Consider the following 16,182-nt stretch of genomic DNA (forward strand, 5'->3'; position numbering starts at 1 on the left):
TCAAAGCCTAACTAGCCGCTGGTGACACAATCGCGTCTTGAATGTCACAGTGAGATGCCGCCATAGTTCGGGGCTATATCTGAAACTATGCGACTAATTAAGCCTAAAAATACCAGGGCCCACTCTCGCTCTCTTTTCTCGTTCTCTCTCTCTCTTTCTTTCTTTCTTTCTTTCTCTCTATCTCTCTGATGTGTGTTTTCAGGAGGAAGATCACATTAGCTGCTCCTCGTAAAAAGGCGTAACGACGCTGGGGCCGCCGCCGCCACTGCCACTGCCACCGCCAGCATTTCAGCAGGGCCTACAAACATGTCCATTGTCTCCGCCGTGTTTGTGGGCTTTTTGATGAAGCTCCTCCCGTCTGGACAGGCGTGTGTGTGTGTGTGTGTGTGTGTGTGTGTGTGTGTGTGTGTGTGTGTGTGTGTGTGTGTGTGTGTGTGTGTGTGTGTGTGTGTGTGTGTGTGTGTGTGTCTAACGGAGCCCTGGTGCAGGTCTAGGCCCAGCTAGGCTAGTCTAGGCTAAGCTAAGCCAGGCCTGGTTTCAGTGTCTCTGGTTCCTCATGGAAAGTGTTTGAATCAGGAATCACACTTATCAGGCTAAGGCCATGTGCTGGTCAATATATATCACCCCTGATCGAGAGGGAGAGAGAAGATGGAGGGGGACAGAGCTAGAGGGTTAGTATAGGTTCATGGAGAGCTAAAGGCTAAAGGTTTTTTTATTTGATTTGATTCTGTTCTAGATGCCTATTCAGGCCCTGGCATAGTGTCTCCAAAACCCTTGCTATAATGTTATGACTGGTGTCTATCTCTGCAGCTGTAGGCACAAGCCCCGCAGCTGCTGCCCCTACCTAGTAGCCATTGCATTTTCATGTTAAGTGTGTGTTTAGTGTGTTTTAGTGTGTGTGTGTGTGTGTGTGTGTCACTCATTAAGGGTCTTAGCAGCAGAGTAGAGCTGACCAAACTCAGAGTCATAACACAGGGGACCAAACCTGCGCAAGGCTGTGGAGGCAACGTGTGAATATTGAAAAAACACAGCGGTAAAAAAAAGCAACATTTATGAGAACATTTAGGCTAGAAATATGAGCGCCATGTTCCAAGCCTTATCTGTGTTAACGGCAGGATAAAAGAGAGAGCAGAGAACAAACAGAGAGCAAGAGAGAGAGCGAGAGAGAGAGAGAGAGAGAGAGAGACCCAGGAGAACCTGCTGCTATGGGCAACCTGACCTGAAATCACCTATCCTGTGGGACTACGACAAGGGGAGAGACTCCAGTCTAGGCTGGGCCACCGGGTTTAACACACACACACACACACACACACACACACACACACACAAGAACACACACAGGTTTATGTTTGCACAAACAGATGAACATATGCTAGCTGCACCTTGACTGCATTGTGTATTAAAGCAAATATCCTTCAAGTCAATTAAAATCAATGCACACACTAAATTCCACTTTACAATCTACACAATAACACTGACCAGCAGGAGAAAATCACGATAACAGTTCTTTCATCACCGGAGACAAGGAGAAATGCAGCCATTTTCCAGAAATGGAAAGGGAAAGAGAAATGATATAGTGACTTGGTTAAAGAGGAGAAGCTTACTACATGTGAAGAGCACAGGTCTTCAGAAACATACACAATCTGACCACACACAGAGGAGAGTCTGTGACCAGGGCTCGGAGAGGCACACTTAAAAGTGTGCATTTGTCGCATTTCCTGGTATCAAAAAGAGGCACTCGGTCCTTTCATCTCTCTCTCTCTCTCTCTCTCTCTCTCTCTCTCTCTCCCCTTCTCTCTCATTCTCTTTCTCCCTCCTTCTCTCGTGCACCCTCTCATCTCCTCTGCCAGCCTTTTATTATTTCTCTCCACTTTCTTCCCCCCCGATCTCTTTTTAATTAATTAGAACCTGGGCCACTGACGACAAGAACAGGCTTTATCTGCACTCCTGCTCACCACTCCTTCAGAGTGTCGAGAGAAGAGAGGGAGAGAGAGAAAGAGAGAGAGAGAGAGAGGGGGGGAGGAGGACATGCTAGCTCCTTCTTCCTCTTACACTCCCTTCATTTTCCCTCTACCTTCTTTTTTTCCCCTCTCTCGCCAGCAACCCAGAGCAAGTGCTAGCAAGGGTCATATCTTTTTAATTATCTTTCCTTCCTTTGATTAATTATTCCGTCTGACAATAGCGTGTTTCTAATGCTTTTCACCTGCCCGTGCTGATTGACAGCGCCTCTGTCTGATTCAAAGCAAACAGCTGCTGCCATGATTGCCTAGCAACCAGGAGGTGATGGATGAGACCCAAAGATGGATGGCCACAATAAATCATGTCTCCTGCTATAAAACTGGAGAAAAAAGAGAGAGGGAGAGAGGGAGAAAGAGAGGGAGAGTAAGAAAGGGAGGGAGGGAGAGAACACAGGAGGGTAGAGGAGGGACGACTGAGGGAAGAGGAGAGAAAAAAAAAAGATCAGAAAAACAAAACAACCTTTCTCTCCCTTCTGTGTCCCTCTCTCCCTCTCTCCCTCTGTGCCTCCCTCGTTCCCTCGCTGTGCGCCGGCGTGGCCCTATGGCACCGAGGTGCAGGTCAGAGGTAGACTGCCTCTCTCTCCACAGTTTGACCTGTCTCTAGCCCTCTTCAAAAGCAGCGGGGCTGGAAGTCCCACCACTAGCGAGAGAAAAAGGCTCTCGAGTTAGTCCATCAAAATACTCCACTGATGCTAGCTTCGGTGTATTGTTTGAACGACTGATTAACGACAATGTATCTCCGTGGTCAGATTACAACAGTACGTGTTCACTTGGGTGCAAAAGCTGAATAAATGATACGGTGCGAAAACACTACCGGTGCTATATCACGTAGCATGCTGGAGAGCGCGCGGTGCCTGGTGTTTGGAGTTGACCATAGCACAATGCAACTAAAAGTTACACCAACAAGAGAGCAGGCAGTAAGAAGTACTCCCCCACTGTAGTGCACATGTCAGCATGAAAGTCAAAAAGTCTTTTTTTCCCCCTCGTTTTTTTTTTAAAGGTCGGCTTCATTTCCTGCTAATGAAGGCCAGCTGTTCCTGCTCCTTCCGCAGCCATGACGACAATGGTCACCTCGTCCTGAGGGGCTGTCAAAAAAAAAAAAAAAACCTTCATGCAGAAACGTGTCAACTCCTTTCCATCAGAGGTGGCCGTGAAAAAAAAAAAAAGAGCGGGGTTGCCCGGGTTACCAGCCTGCCGTGATGACAAACAAACACATCAACATTTGTTTTTTTCCCCCCCTCCCCACTCAACCCCTCTGGTTTTCTTTTCACCCTTTCAGGCAAAAGCCAGGCATTAGGAGTGACTGAGCGACTGACTGAGTGAGTGAGCGAACGAGTGCGGCTCCTCTGGTATCTGGTAACAAACAAGGAACGAGCTGACCCATCCATCATGGACGCCTCACGTCCAGGGCCCAGCACTCTAGTCCTCACTCCTAGCAAAGCTCAGGTTACAGCTTTACACGGCCAGTCTAAATAATATTCAAAATGATGAATGACACGGCCCAGCCTCGTATCCATCATCAATCTCTTTTTTTTAAGGAGCATCCATCTTCGGTAATGCTCCTTTGAATCATGGGAAAGGGAGAGAGCTCCAATTCACTCCCGCAACCCCCTCAAGAGACTGAAAAAGAGCGACGGAAAGCAAGAGATTGAGAGGAGAGAGAGAGAAAGAGAGAGAGAGAGAGAGAGGAGGGTGGAATGGGCTCTTGAGTGATACCTGTCAGCCCGAGGGTCCCAAATAGGGGATTCACAGGGGTACCTCACACACAACACAACACACACACACACACACACACACACACACACACACCAAAATACACACAGAGAACATGAGATGGAGAGGAAGAGAGGGGAATACAAACACATTTCTCAAATGAAAACACAATTAAAAGAAGAAACACAAAACCCACACACACACAGGATCAGACTGAACTCACTTCTGGGACTCTCTGCTTCACGAGGCAGATGTGCACAAGGCACATACTGCTCACTGAGGCCGCTTCAGCCTCCAACACACACCTCATAAACTTGTCTCTCTCACTCTCCACCCACGTAAAAAAACACAACACACACACACACACACACACACACACTTTAACACAGCCCACAGTCTAGAGGCATTCTTTCCCATTTCGCACATAGGGGTTAGGGGAATGTGAGAGCCTGAGCAACATTATTACTGGAACTACTGGAGCCATTCTCCCCCCCCACTCCCCTCAGTCACCTCCTCCCACCGCCCTGTCTCCCCACCCACACGCCCTTCCCTGGACTCCTCCCCCCTCCCCCGCGACCCCCGGCCCACCCCGCTGGCCTCCTCTGAGATGCGGCGTGGCGGCCGCAGTGGCTCCTCTCCTCTCTGAGGGGAGGAAGACGGCCCCTCGCGCAGGGCTCTCTGGCAAGGGCCCGTTTGATAAATGACACGCGTCATTCTGTCAAGAGAGAAGGGTGGGTCCATGATGTATGACCATGCCGAGGAGAGGAGGAAATCGACTGTTTGGCATGGAGCGCCTCTCTTCTCCTCTCTTTCTTTCTCTTTCTCTCTCTCTCTCTCTCACGCACACACTCTCTCTCTCTCCCTCTCTTTTTGCTTTTCTCCCACACTACTGACTGTCCAGTTTCAGGATACCAAAGCGGAATCCCAGCAGTAAACCGCTGTGGGAGCATTTGCGTGTGTGTCTGTGTCTGAGTGTGTCTGAGTGCCTTCGCCATACTTTCAACCATTTCAGTTTTTTTTACCGTTCCCCTGTCCGTCTGTCTCCCACTGTCTCTCTGTCTCTCCCTGTCTCCGTCCCTACTCAGATTTCATTGAGAGGAAGAGACAAGAATTGGTGAGACTAAAATGAAAAAAGTGTGTGTGGTGTGTGTGTGTGTGTGAGTGAGAGAGAGAGAGAGAGAAGAGAGGGAGAGAGAAAAAAGGCAAACTAAAAAAAGCTGGCTCAGAGTAGCTTAGAGGGCAGTTCTATCAATCAAAGTCAACTTCGGCAACAACGCTACTACTATTTCAAATAAAAACTACGTAACTCAGACAAATGGCCTTAACATGGGACCGAAACATGATCGCCTCGCAGGCCAAAACTGTCTCTCTCTCTCTCTCTCTCCCTCTTGCTCACCCCCTTTCTCTCTCTCTCTCCCTTTCTCCAACAGACACACACAAACATACACAAGCGCTCACTGAGAGGGAATCCAAATATTCGTTCCTTTTTTTTTTTTTAGTTGTTATCATTCTCTCTCTATTTTTTCTCCTCCACCTCTCTCTCTCTCTCTCTCTCTCCTTCCTCTATCTCCCGCTCCCTCGCTCTCCTCCTCGTTTTCTTTTTGAACGTGCTGGTGTGTGGGGTGGGGGCCTGACATCTGCAGAGTGCATTTAAAGAAAAAAATGTGTCAGGGAAGCGTGATCCCCCGGTGGCCCCCACCTCTCGCACGCGGTTTCATTAGCTCACTGGCAGGGTGGCACTTCTCAAGCTCATTACAGGGGAAGGATTTATGGTGCAGAACCCAATGGTGAAGAAAAGGCATCTGTCAATAATTGCAGGGAGCAGCGCACACACATCTCGAGAAGCTTTGAAATCTCATTAGGTATGCAGTTATCAGGCATAAAGATCAAAAACATTACTCAACTCCGACAGAATCCTACCAAGAAACATTAATTAGCAACAGGCCCGCAGTATAAAATAAAACAGACTTCCTCTCCGCCGTGCTCTCCCTCACTCACTCAGTCTCACACTCACTCACTCTCTCTCTCTCTCACTCACACTCACTCTCTCACACACACAGTCTCTCTCTCTCTCTCTCTCTCTCTCTCTCTCTCTGCCTGCACCTGCCTGTATTTGCCAAGGAAGGGGAAAATGCTCACACACACACACCGCACCGCACAGCACCACCCCAGATAAAAATAAAGCACACACACAAATACAAAGAGGTATGCAAAGAGACTCACCACACACACGCACATAAACACAAACACACACGAAAGACAGGGACCCCCACCTAAGACCCCCCCCCCCCCCAACACACACACACACACAGCCCTGCCCTTACTCTTTCCTGGTCCCCCTCTTTTTCCTCTGCCTCATTAAAGAAAAGAAAAAAAGACACCAGTGCGGAGAGAAGGAGATGAGGAGGAGGCGTGGCAGAGGAGGTGGTGGTGGTGGTGGTGGTGGTGGTGGCGGCGTGGAGGAGGAGGAGGAGGAGGAGGAGGAGGAGGGATAATGCCTCGCATCTGAGACTGATCAGGGGCTGAGAGGAGGCGAAGGGAGCGCGGGCGTTTGAGGCCGTCTGCCGGCGGTGCGGTGCGGAGAGAAGAGGAAGGGGCCTGTCAGGCCTGAGAGGGATGTCAGGGCCCTGGCTGGCCCTGATTACGAGGGCCTCTCTCTGCCTGCCTCTCCCCCTGCCCTGCCTTTCATCACAGGCACCAGCGCCATCAGCCATCAGCCATCAAAACGCGCCCGTGTCGCTCGCTCACTCCCTCTCTCTCTCTCTCTCCCTCACATACACACACACACACACGCACACACACACACACACATACACGCACACACACACACACAGGCATGACGGATGGCTGTCAGTTTCACCCGTAAAAGGAGGAGGTGGATTTGCACCAGGGGAAAGAATGGGCCTCCTGCCACTCGGGTGCAGACATGCACAGACATATACACACACACACACACACACACACACACACACACACACACACGCGTACATGTACAGAAAGAAGAAACCCAGACCTGGAGGCTGGCCCAAACGACAGTCAGAACCCTACCCCTGCCGTGCTCCACGACGCCCCCCCTCCCCTCCCCTCCCCGCACCCCTCCAAACTCACCGTCTCGCTTCTACACCCCATCCTGCCCCCCCCCCCGTCACCCCCCCCCCCCCCCGTCACCCCCACCCCTTTCAGCCCAGTCTCGGCCTTTCCTCGCCCCTCTACATGACAACAACACAGACAGGGATTACTTCCACAAAGCCATATTTCACAGTGCATGCGGGGCTTCTGGGAGATTTAATCCCCCCGTGCAACTTCACTGCCAGAGTCTGCAAAACCTGCACACTGCCCTGACACACACTTCACACAAAGAGCACTGCTATCGCTTCAGATGGAGGGGTGCGGGCAGAGAGAGAGAGAGAGAGAGAGAGAGAGAGAGGGAGGGAGAGAGAGAGGGAAGTAGAGAGAGAGATGTTTTGGGACAAAATCAGCTTGTGAGGCTTTTTGAAAAGGCGATTCCCTAGCATAGTGAAATCACAGCCAGCCTAGTGTGTGTGTCTTTCTCTGTGTGTGTGTGTGTGTGTATGTGTGTGTGAGGGGGGGGGGGGGATTTTTGGAATGTAGCAGTACTGTACGAGCACGAAAATAAGTGGCTAGCTTGGCACGAGAAGCACGGAGATCCCTGAAACCCTCTCAATTTCCTGTTTCCTCCGAATGGCTGTCCCAAATGAGGAGCCGTTTCCCAGAGTGCGTCAGGCTGGGATGCCAGCGAATCAGACCAGACGAATCCCAGTGGGGTGTCCTGCCCAATCACTAATCACCGCGGAATAATGAGAAAGTTTGTTTCGCACGTTTTAATAATAATGTTTAATAGACGACATGAGTCTCTAATCATGGGGCGACAAAGAAACTGATAATCATTAATTAATTAAATATGAGTCCTACCATGCAGAGCGAGGTGGGGAAATAGATGGAGAGAATTAGAGGACGTGAATACTTTAAAGGAACGGTGTGTAAAAGTCTGTTTCGGTCATGTGTGAAAATGGTTTTGAATACCCGTATAAATTCATAGTATGCTTACATTAATATTGCTATCACTGTTACATCATCAATCTAACAGATCCTCAGTCAGAAGAAAATCACATGTTTACGTTAAAGGAGATTCCGAAAAAAACAGATGCCCAAAGGCATACTTATTTTTAAAACATCTCTTACCTTAGCAACTTTGACTAGGAATGAATATGTCTGTATAAGTAGCCACAAGCATTATATATTTTTTGCTTGTTGCATTCATGAAGATGAGAACGAAGTGTAGTTACTCAAAACCTATAACATAATCATAATCACATTCGAGTAGATAATAGCACAGGGCTTTTAATTCAAATAAAAAAAATACTGCAGTCTGTAAATTAAGAGGCTGTGGAATCTCTTGGAAAAACAAAGTAGAAAATTATTTTTTCTGATATAGTTTCATGACCTCTCACTCAGTATATCCACATCTCCTCGCAATAGTCTGGAGGGGGACAAAATATTATTGCGGGGAAACAAAATACCATTGTGACGCAATGCCACTCAGCAAATCCAATAGTATAGAGAGGTAACACAAAACTATTGCCAGGGAACGCAACGGTATTTCAGAAATATAATTCCCTGCTGTGTCCTTCCAGGGCTTCCGTAGGAAACACACCTTGTGTGCTATATTCTCCTGTTTCAAAATCAATTTTATCGGCACTCATAGTATGAATATATAAAACTAGCATTGCATTTAATCAGTAAAGCAGAACACAGTCTCCATTTCGTATAAATAGCCAAATGAGTCATTTAGAAAATCTGCATGCTTGCAATATTCAACATTCCTCAATATACACAAGCAAGCACAGATGATTATTATACAATTATTATGGAGTCGTTTCAAGGCAGACACAGTAACGGTTTGATGTGCATATCTCATTTTTTTAAGGTCTGTAAGGCAAAGTGTATATCAAGTGTGTATCTAGGCATGTGCATGTTTATGTCTTGTATCTACATGTTTGTCTATGTGCTAGTGTGTGAGTGTGTGTGTGTGTGTGTGAGAGAGTGTGTGAGTGTGTGTGTGAGTGTGTGTGTGTGTGTGTGTGTGTGTGTGTGTGTGTGTGTGTGTGTGCGCATCGTGTCGCCCTCCCGGCTGCACTCTCACTAACCCTGCTGCAGTCGCAATTCATCGCCATCTATTCACAAAACAATCTTTGGAAAAGAGAGGGTGGAGGGGAGGAGAGACAGAGAAAGAGAGAGAGGGAGAGAAAGGGGGGGGGGGTGTTGGAAAAAAAATGAGGGAAGGATGCAGCCTTGTGAGCCAATTTAAGAAATAACTGCTGATGCATCAGCTATTGACTGTTTCAGCGCTCGTGATAACGCTCAAGGCGAAACTGTGAGCGAAATGACAGCATCAACCGCCTGCAATAAACTGCAGCCCGCGAGACCAAGGGAGCTCTAATTGACAGCTGTCAAGCTAATGGGAGCCATGACGGAAGATTCCAGAAAAAAAATTCTGTTTATCAACCATCAACCCCGCCGTAGATCCACGGGAAGGGGAACTTTCCCTCCCTTTCGTCTCCCTCCCCTCCCGCCCTCTCTCAATCCATCTATCTCACACTTGCTGCAAGGTTATTCAGCTTTTCCCCTTACCCCTTCCTCTCTTCCCCTCATTCTCTCTCTTTCTCAGCCTTCCCTCCGCTCTTAGCCCCCTTCATTGTTGCTCACTTCTTGCGGTGAAAAAGGCAGAGGACGGCCATAACTAATCATAGTGTCAGTTGGCTGCCTGGGAGAGCGCGGCTTTGGGGAGCAATGTGAGAGCAAGGCTAACACAGGACCCATAATCCACAGAGCAAGGCCTCCGAGCAGCCACCTAAAGGAGGGGGCGCCACGCCGAGAGAAAGGAAGAGAGGGGGGGGCGAGAGAGAGAGGAGGGGAGGGAGGGAGAGAGGGGGGAGGGAGGGAGGGAGAGGGCATGCTAACATCAAACCTTTCAACTGAGTCACTCTGCTCAAATTATATTGTCCTTTCATAAGTCGTAATGTTGACGTCGCGCACTCAGACCATAAGCAGTTGTACTTACAGCTACATTTGACTGGGCAGTCATTTTTAAAGCAGTTCACAGCACCATTTGTTTTCTCTTTTCCATTACGTCATTTCCATCTGCAGACAGCATCAATCCTGCTGTTGAAAACCTTAGCAAATAATACCAAATCAATTCAAATCTTTAGCTTCTTCGTGAAAGCCTACCTTAAGCTGACACTATCAAACTTCAAGGTCTGAGGATGTAGACCTCGTAACTCATATCTGCATATACAAAATCTATGGAGTGATGAGTAACAAGTAAAGAGTATTCTGATGGGGTCCAATTGTTCCACTTTTTTTATTTTTTTTATTTTTTATTTCGGATCCCACTGTCAAAAATCTATAATCTGCATGGATAAAGATACAGTATGTGTATATTCATATTTAATACAATGCCACCCCTCATTTAAATATTTAACTGGAACAGGGAAACTCAGATAAAAACTAAATGTACAAACAACCATGTGAATGTGTGGCTCAATACAGGTAGATATACTGGCCTTAGTGCTGCCTTTCAACTTTTTCTAAACGGAAATAACGCACATATTTTTCCAAAAGGAAATACACTATCTGTGCGCCAGACTGATTATAAATTAAATTCGATATGTAGTCACACTTACACCTATTTGCACATAATTTGTTGAAATGCTTTTATATGTAAAAAAAAGTGTTATGGGTTTGTACCTGTGCTGTCAGCTCGTTTTTATCCATACGATAATATGTATCTTAAGTCACAGTTACTGGCAACACTCAAATACACGTACACACACAAAGGCGCGCGCACACACACACACACACAAAGGCACAAACACACACACAAACACTAACAACACAACATATGACTAATAATTCACAGCATCCACAATCAATCAAACATGAACAAAAATCACAGAAATCAGCTGGTTTCCAACACCACAATTCATCTCCTAGATTCAATGCCTAGACTTGTCACAATCCTAATATTTACATAAATCATATTTAGCCAACGTAAGCACAGGTATGCATTTATTTTCCAAATCCCATGTCATCTAATGATGTCATTTTGAATATGCTCTGAAAGTGTCATGATGACCAACATCAACAAAATTCATCTTAAGTTGTCACGCGTGCGTCACTTAACTGGAACCTAACTGCAGAGACGTGATGAGGAAAATCCATCTCAACGACAACAAGATGATGTTATCAACTGGTCCGTACAGGTCCCGATGCTTTAGGACTGATAAAACCTTGGGAGCAACATAAAAGCCTTTTGCACCGCAGTCATCCACAGAGACTTAGCTAACTACAGTCAGTTAAGGTGGGATGAAAGCTCTGTGTTTGATGGTCTTTCCTCCTCCCCAAAACAACTGATGTTTGGTCTGGCACGGTTTTTGAAGCCAGTGGACAAAAACAGTGTTCACTGCATTGTCCTCTCCTGAATGAGGACAGTGTTGTCTGGGTTTGTGTGTGTGTATGTGTGTGTGTGTGTGTCTGTGAGTGGGTGTGTGTGTGTGTGTGTCTGTGAGTGGGTGTGTGTGTGTGTGTGTGTGTGTGTCTGTGAGTGGGTGGGGGTGGGTTGTTAAGAGGCAGGATCATCCACCTGGCAAGTCTGTATTAGTGTGTTTGTGTGTGTAGGTGAGTGTTAGTGTGAAAGTGTAGAATCAAGAACTTTCACAAAAACCCACCCAATTTGTAAGTGTGTACTTGCTCTCGGGCGCCTAGTCTCATGTGTGTTTGGGGTACATGTATGTGCCGGTGTGTTTGTGTGTTTGTGTGTTTGTGTGTTTGTGTATTTTCGCTGTTGTTGTTCGCCTCCTGACCATTAAAAGCGCCCAGTTCTAGCCAACATGATTACCCAGGTACCCTGGCCCATTTGTCACCTGCAGCAGCAAATTGAGTTAGTGCGCGGACTAAAGGCATGGAGGACTGTGTAATATCAACTTGATTACATCAAACTAGCTGCAAACCTAATTGGGCTGGATGACAGTGTGCGGAGCTTGTCATCTCCAATCATTAGGCCTGTCAGGAATCCATCAGCTTTACAGCTAATTAGGGGAACACTAATGAAGCTGGCAAAACAACTTTTCTTTTTCCTTGGCTGAGCAGGCCTTCCAGACTTGGGGGTGGAGGGGTGGGAAAAAGAGTGATAGAGGGAGAGAAAGAGTGAGGGAGAGAGAGAAAGAGCAAAGGAAAGATAGAAAGCGAGGGAGGTTTTTCACATGCAATGCTCAAGGTTGCAGGGGACTGCATTTCCCAAAGTTCCTAATCAAGGCCCATCATCTGCCATCTTTCCTTTGCTCTTTCCATCACTACGGCGCAATCAATTTGTCATCACTCTTTGTGTGCCATGGAGCAGTCGTCAACCTTATAACTTGCAGCTGTGAGGGCTGCTGGGAAGGAGAGAGAGAAGTAGAGAGTGAAGAGAGAGAGAGAGAGAGAGAGTGGGAGAAAAGGAGGGAGAAAAAAGGAGAGGGAACACACCAAAAAAAAATCACAGGAAGTTGCCTCATCTTAAAAAAAAAAACGACCTCTCTGACTACTCTCGTATTTGTCTTCATCCGCTCATCAAACGAATAAATGCCTTATTTTTTTCTCACTCCTCTGAAATGAGAAGCCTTTCAGTCATCCCTCGCTCTCCTCCTCCCCCCTCTCTCCCCTGTGTGTCCATTAGGCAAAAGCATTTTGATAAAGTAAAGCGCGGGCCGCAACGTATGGGGGAGAAACAAAATGAGAGCACTCACTCTGCCAACTTCTGATTGACCATTAGGGCCATTGATGAATGTGGCTGTCAAGGGGGAGACAATTAAATCAAATATGAAACAAAGTCGCTTTGACGGCTCCTCCTGATGGAGCAAACCATTCTTCCGTCTCCCGATTAGGCTATTAGTTACATTTTTCATACTATCTGTGTGTGTGTGTGTGTGTGTGTGTGTGTCTGTGTGTGTCTGTGTATGACTACGTGTATTTCTCTATAAATGAATGTATGTGTTAATGTGATTGAACTCTGTCCTTGTATCAATGTGTGTGTGTGTGTGTGTGTGTGTGTGTGTGTGTGTGTGTGTTTTCAGTGAATATGATTGCTGTAGACAGTAAAATGTACCGTCATGACTGGGTTCTAATCGTCCAACTGATGTGTCCAGAGATGTCGTGGAGACTCACTATTGGAGTGCATGCTCTTGAGGTGTAACAAATGTCGTGCCTCTCAATACAAAAACAAAAGCACAATCGTGGACATGTTCACTCAACAGCACTCTGTGAACGATCATTTACAAAGTGTAATAAGCAGGCCAACTTACAACACAATCGTTCAAAATAACAAAATTGCCTTAATAGATGATTTACAACACTGCAAACGTGTCTAAGTAAAATGTGGCATTGTCTTTCTTGTGTAAAATAATGCCAAAGCTATTGTTTACTTCGATTTAGATTTATAGCTTTAATAAAGACAAATATAGTTAAACGACCAAACATTTCCAGTGATAGGTAAACACACTCGTGCACGCAAACACACAAATACAGTGTGTGTGTGTGTGTGTGTCTGTGTGTGTGCAGTATGTGCATGTATGCGCGTGCATACACACACACATTCACATCATAACACATACAATTCGGTTATATTTGAGATTCATATCAAATTTAACGTTTGGAAGTTAAAAAAATAACTGATCCTTTCAGAAACTACCATCAATGTAGGCCTATATTACAGCCTCTTGGAAATTTGTTGATGCTGCATTCAGGACAGCAGTAGTGTGTGTTCTTCATTCAAAGGTTTTGAGGAACATAAATACGGTCCTCTGCTCAAGCGAAGTGAAAAAGTACAAAAGAGGCAATTAAAGATGTTTTAATGGGTAGTTGTCAGACCAGACATGACGTCACGGGGGCTGGCGTTGCCATGGGGAGTGATTTATTGATGTTTATCGGGAATGAATAGATCAAAGACAAGCCAGATGACAGGCAATCAATCAGCCGTCAAATCAAAGATGGCAATTGTCCATTAAAGCCTCTTCCAGTTCACGTACTCCCCTGAGTCTGCTGCGAAATAATCTTTAAGTTTTTCCCAGAAACAGCCTTTCACCCTCGGAAAACTAGGCGAAAGTTGACATTTTGTGATCAAATGTTTTAGCACAAAGCCCCAAAAACAGCGAAGGCGAGCATCAAAGGGAACCATGACAGTCAGCTGACACCGAAGCCCTTTTTTCCTACGCTTCTTTATAGATCTCTAATTCATGGAGTCAATATCTGCGCCCTACGACGAAAAAGGGGAGAGGGGAGTAAAAGAGGGCAAAGCGAGAACTATCAAAGCAAAAGTTGACTTTGAAACATCGCTTGACTGGCTAGTCGGGCTAACCTTCTGTTACTAAAGTAGGCTATTTCCCCTTCCAATAGAATGTTGACAAAGCAATACACAATTACGGATCAAGATGTTTGTCCCCGCCAAACTTTGAAAATTATTTTTTGTAACCCCGTGCCATTTAAGAATTGTGCTTCATTCGTAACAATCTGTTGGTAGAGTAAAGCGCGTCCAATCGCAGATTAATAAAAAGGGAAATGAAAAAAAAAAACTTTCAGCTACATAATAACTATCCAGCTCGAGTGAACGGGCATAAGAACTGTTCTCCCAGCGCACAGAATGTACACACACACATTATCCATGTTCACCACATACGTTTGGTAGCCTAACAGAACAGCGGTCATTACAAAAAACAAGAAGCAAAAACACGAAAAGCAGTAGGACCGTACCTGACGCGCGTCTGGGCGCTTGCTGTTTCCTCCGCGGCATGCTTGTTTAAAGGAGGGGGATATGCTGAGGAGTTCGTCTCTAGCCCCAGAGATTTCGAGCTGGTCCGCTCTTCTTTGATAGCGGCGCTTCCCTACACGGTACCTGGGGCGCTTTCAGAAGGCTGACATAGATCGGCACTTTTCAAACAAAAAATCAGACAGTGAAGAAAAAAGGTAGCTCTGAAGATGAAGAGAAGACACGTTTTCCTTCTCCCTCTCTCACTCCCCGCTCCACTTGGATATCACAGTGAGCAGACGAGCAGTACAGCGGGAGAAAAAATGCTTCAGCCTCAATGCGATTCTCACTCCGTGTTGGAAGCTGCAACAGGCAAGCTTAAAGGAAAACGAAATGATCGCGTCACTCAAAGTCTGCAAACAGGGGCAAACATCAAGCACTGTCACATTAACTCCTTACACGTCGGATGGTTAGCTAGCTCCTGTCATGTGGGCACACACAGGCTACATCTTGCTTCTCCCTGTCGCAAGCCCTAGGCTATGCTATATTGTTCTACGATACAAAGTACGTGATAGGCACAATATCTTATAATGATTGACACTTTTGAAATATACAACCAAACATCAAAGAAAAATAAACTCCTATTTAGCCTATATAGGATATGCGTGTAGGCAACGACCCTACTTGTGAGATAGCCTAGATATATGACATAAAGAAAACAATTCACTTTTTAAAATGGTCCACAAAGGAAACGTTATGCTAGTAAATGACTACTTACTCGATCGGTTGATTGAGTACGTTATCCATCAGGAATCCGATCTCAGAAACCGCACGCAATTTGAAAAGGGAAAAAAAACAGCAGGGCAACCTCAGTGCGTTGCTGATACCATCGTATGGAAATCCAACAGAGTCAAAGTCCCTATTGCCTTTCAAATGTCCGTCTTGGTTTTAAGGTGAAATGATGGAAAAATGCTGATGCCGTATGGAGAAATAACCACACTTGTCGTCCGCACGCTGGCTGGCTCGCTCGGTTATTTTGTCCAAGCGCGTTCAAAATCCAGTGAGAGCGGTGGGAATCGATGAGATACGTGCTTGATTGGGTATCCCTTGTTGTAATAATGTACATCAGAAGGAGGGGATGGACTCTTGCTGTGCTTCAGCTGCTGTGAGAGCATGGATCAGTAGCTATTGCCAAACACTTTCTTGGCCGCTAATAGCACTTTTCCCCTTCTTTGTGTGGTTCATAGCAGGTATTTAAAAACAGCAAGAGCGAATCACACACGACTTCTTAGCTCCAAGATGCCTTCTTCGTTTCAAAAGTCAGTCACAAATTCCGTATCAAACGTTTTCCTTGTTTCGGTTAATACAGAATGGAAAGGAACAGTGTGTTTTAAACGGTAAGATGAAAATGATAAAAATATTCAAATTCTTTAATATTCGGGGCCATCACAAGTAGCCTTTAGTTCTGTGTTAGGCTAAATACATTTCGTCTGATTTGACGCAGAAAAGTTATAAAGAGTAACGTTAATCTGAATACTTTTTAAAATGTCAAAGTGGATAAGTTGTCCAATTTTTTTTTTTCAGATCATCTGTAGGATGAAAATGCGATTGTCCTCTCTCCGCTGGAAAAGCAGAGGAAGCGGTGGGAAAGTG

At 46.0% G+C, this 16,182-nt stretch overlaps 1 protein-coding gene across 1 annotated transcript in view; it reads right to left on the reverse strand.

Moving 5' to 3' along the window:
- Positions 1–15,645, reverse strand: part of tshz3b (teashirt zinc finger homeobox 3b) — a 40,690-nt gene extending 25,045 nt beyond the window's left edge. The window contains exons 1-2 of the mRNA XM_031569621.2: positions 15,308–15,645; positions 14,535–14,906 (exon numbers count right to left, since the gene is read on the reverse strand). Coding sequence (XP_031425481.1) covers positions 14,535–14,574 — 40 coding nt within the window. The 5' untranslated portion in view covers positions 14,575–14,906; positions 15,308–15,645. The remainder of the gene's footprint in view (positions 1–14,534; positions 14,907–15,307) is intronic.
- Between the last annotated feature and the right edge of the window lie 537 nt (positions 15,646–16,182).

This window comes from Clupea harengus, chromosome 6, assembly GCF_900700415.2.
Source record: "Clupea harengus chromosome 6, Ch_v2.0.2, whole genome shotgun sequence".
NCBI lineage: Eukaryota > Metazoa > Chordata > Actinopteri > Clupeiformes > Clupeidae > Clupea > Clupea harengus.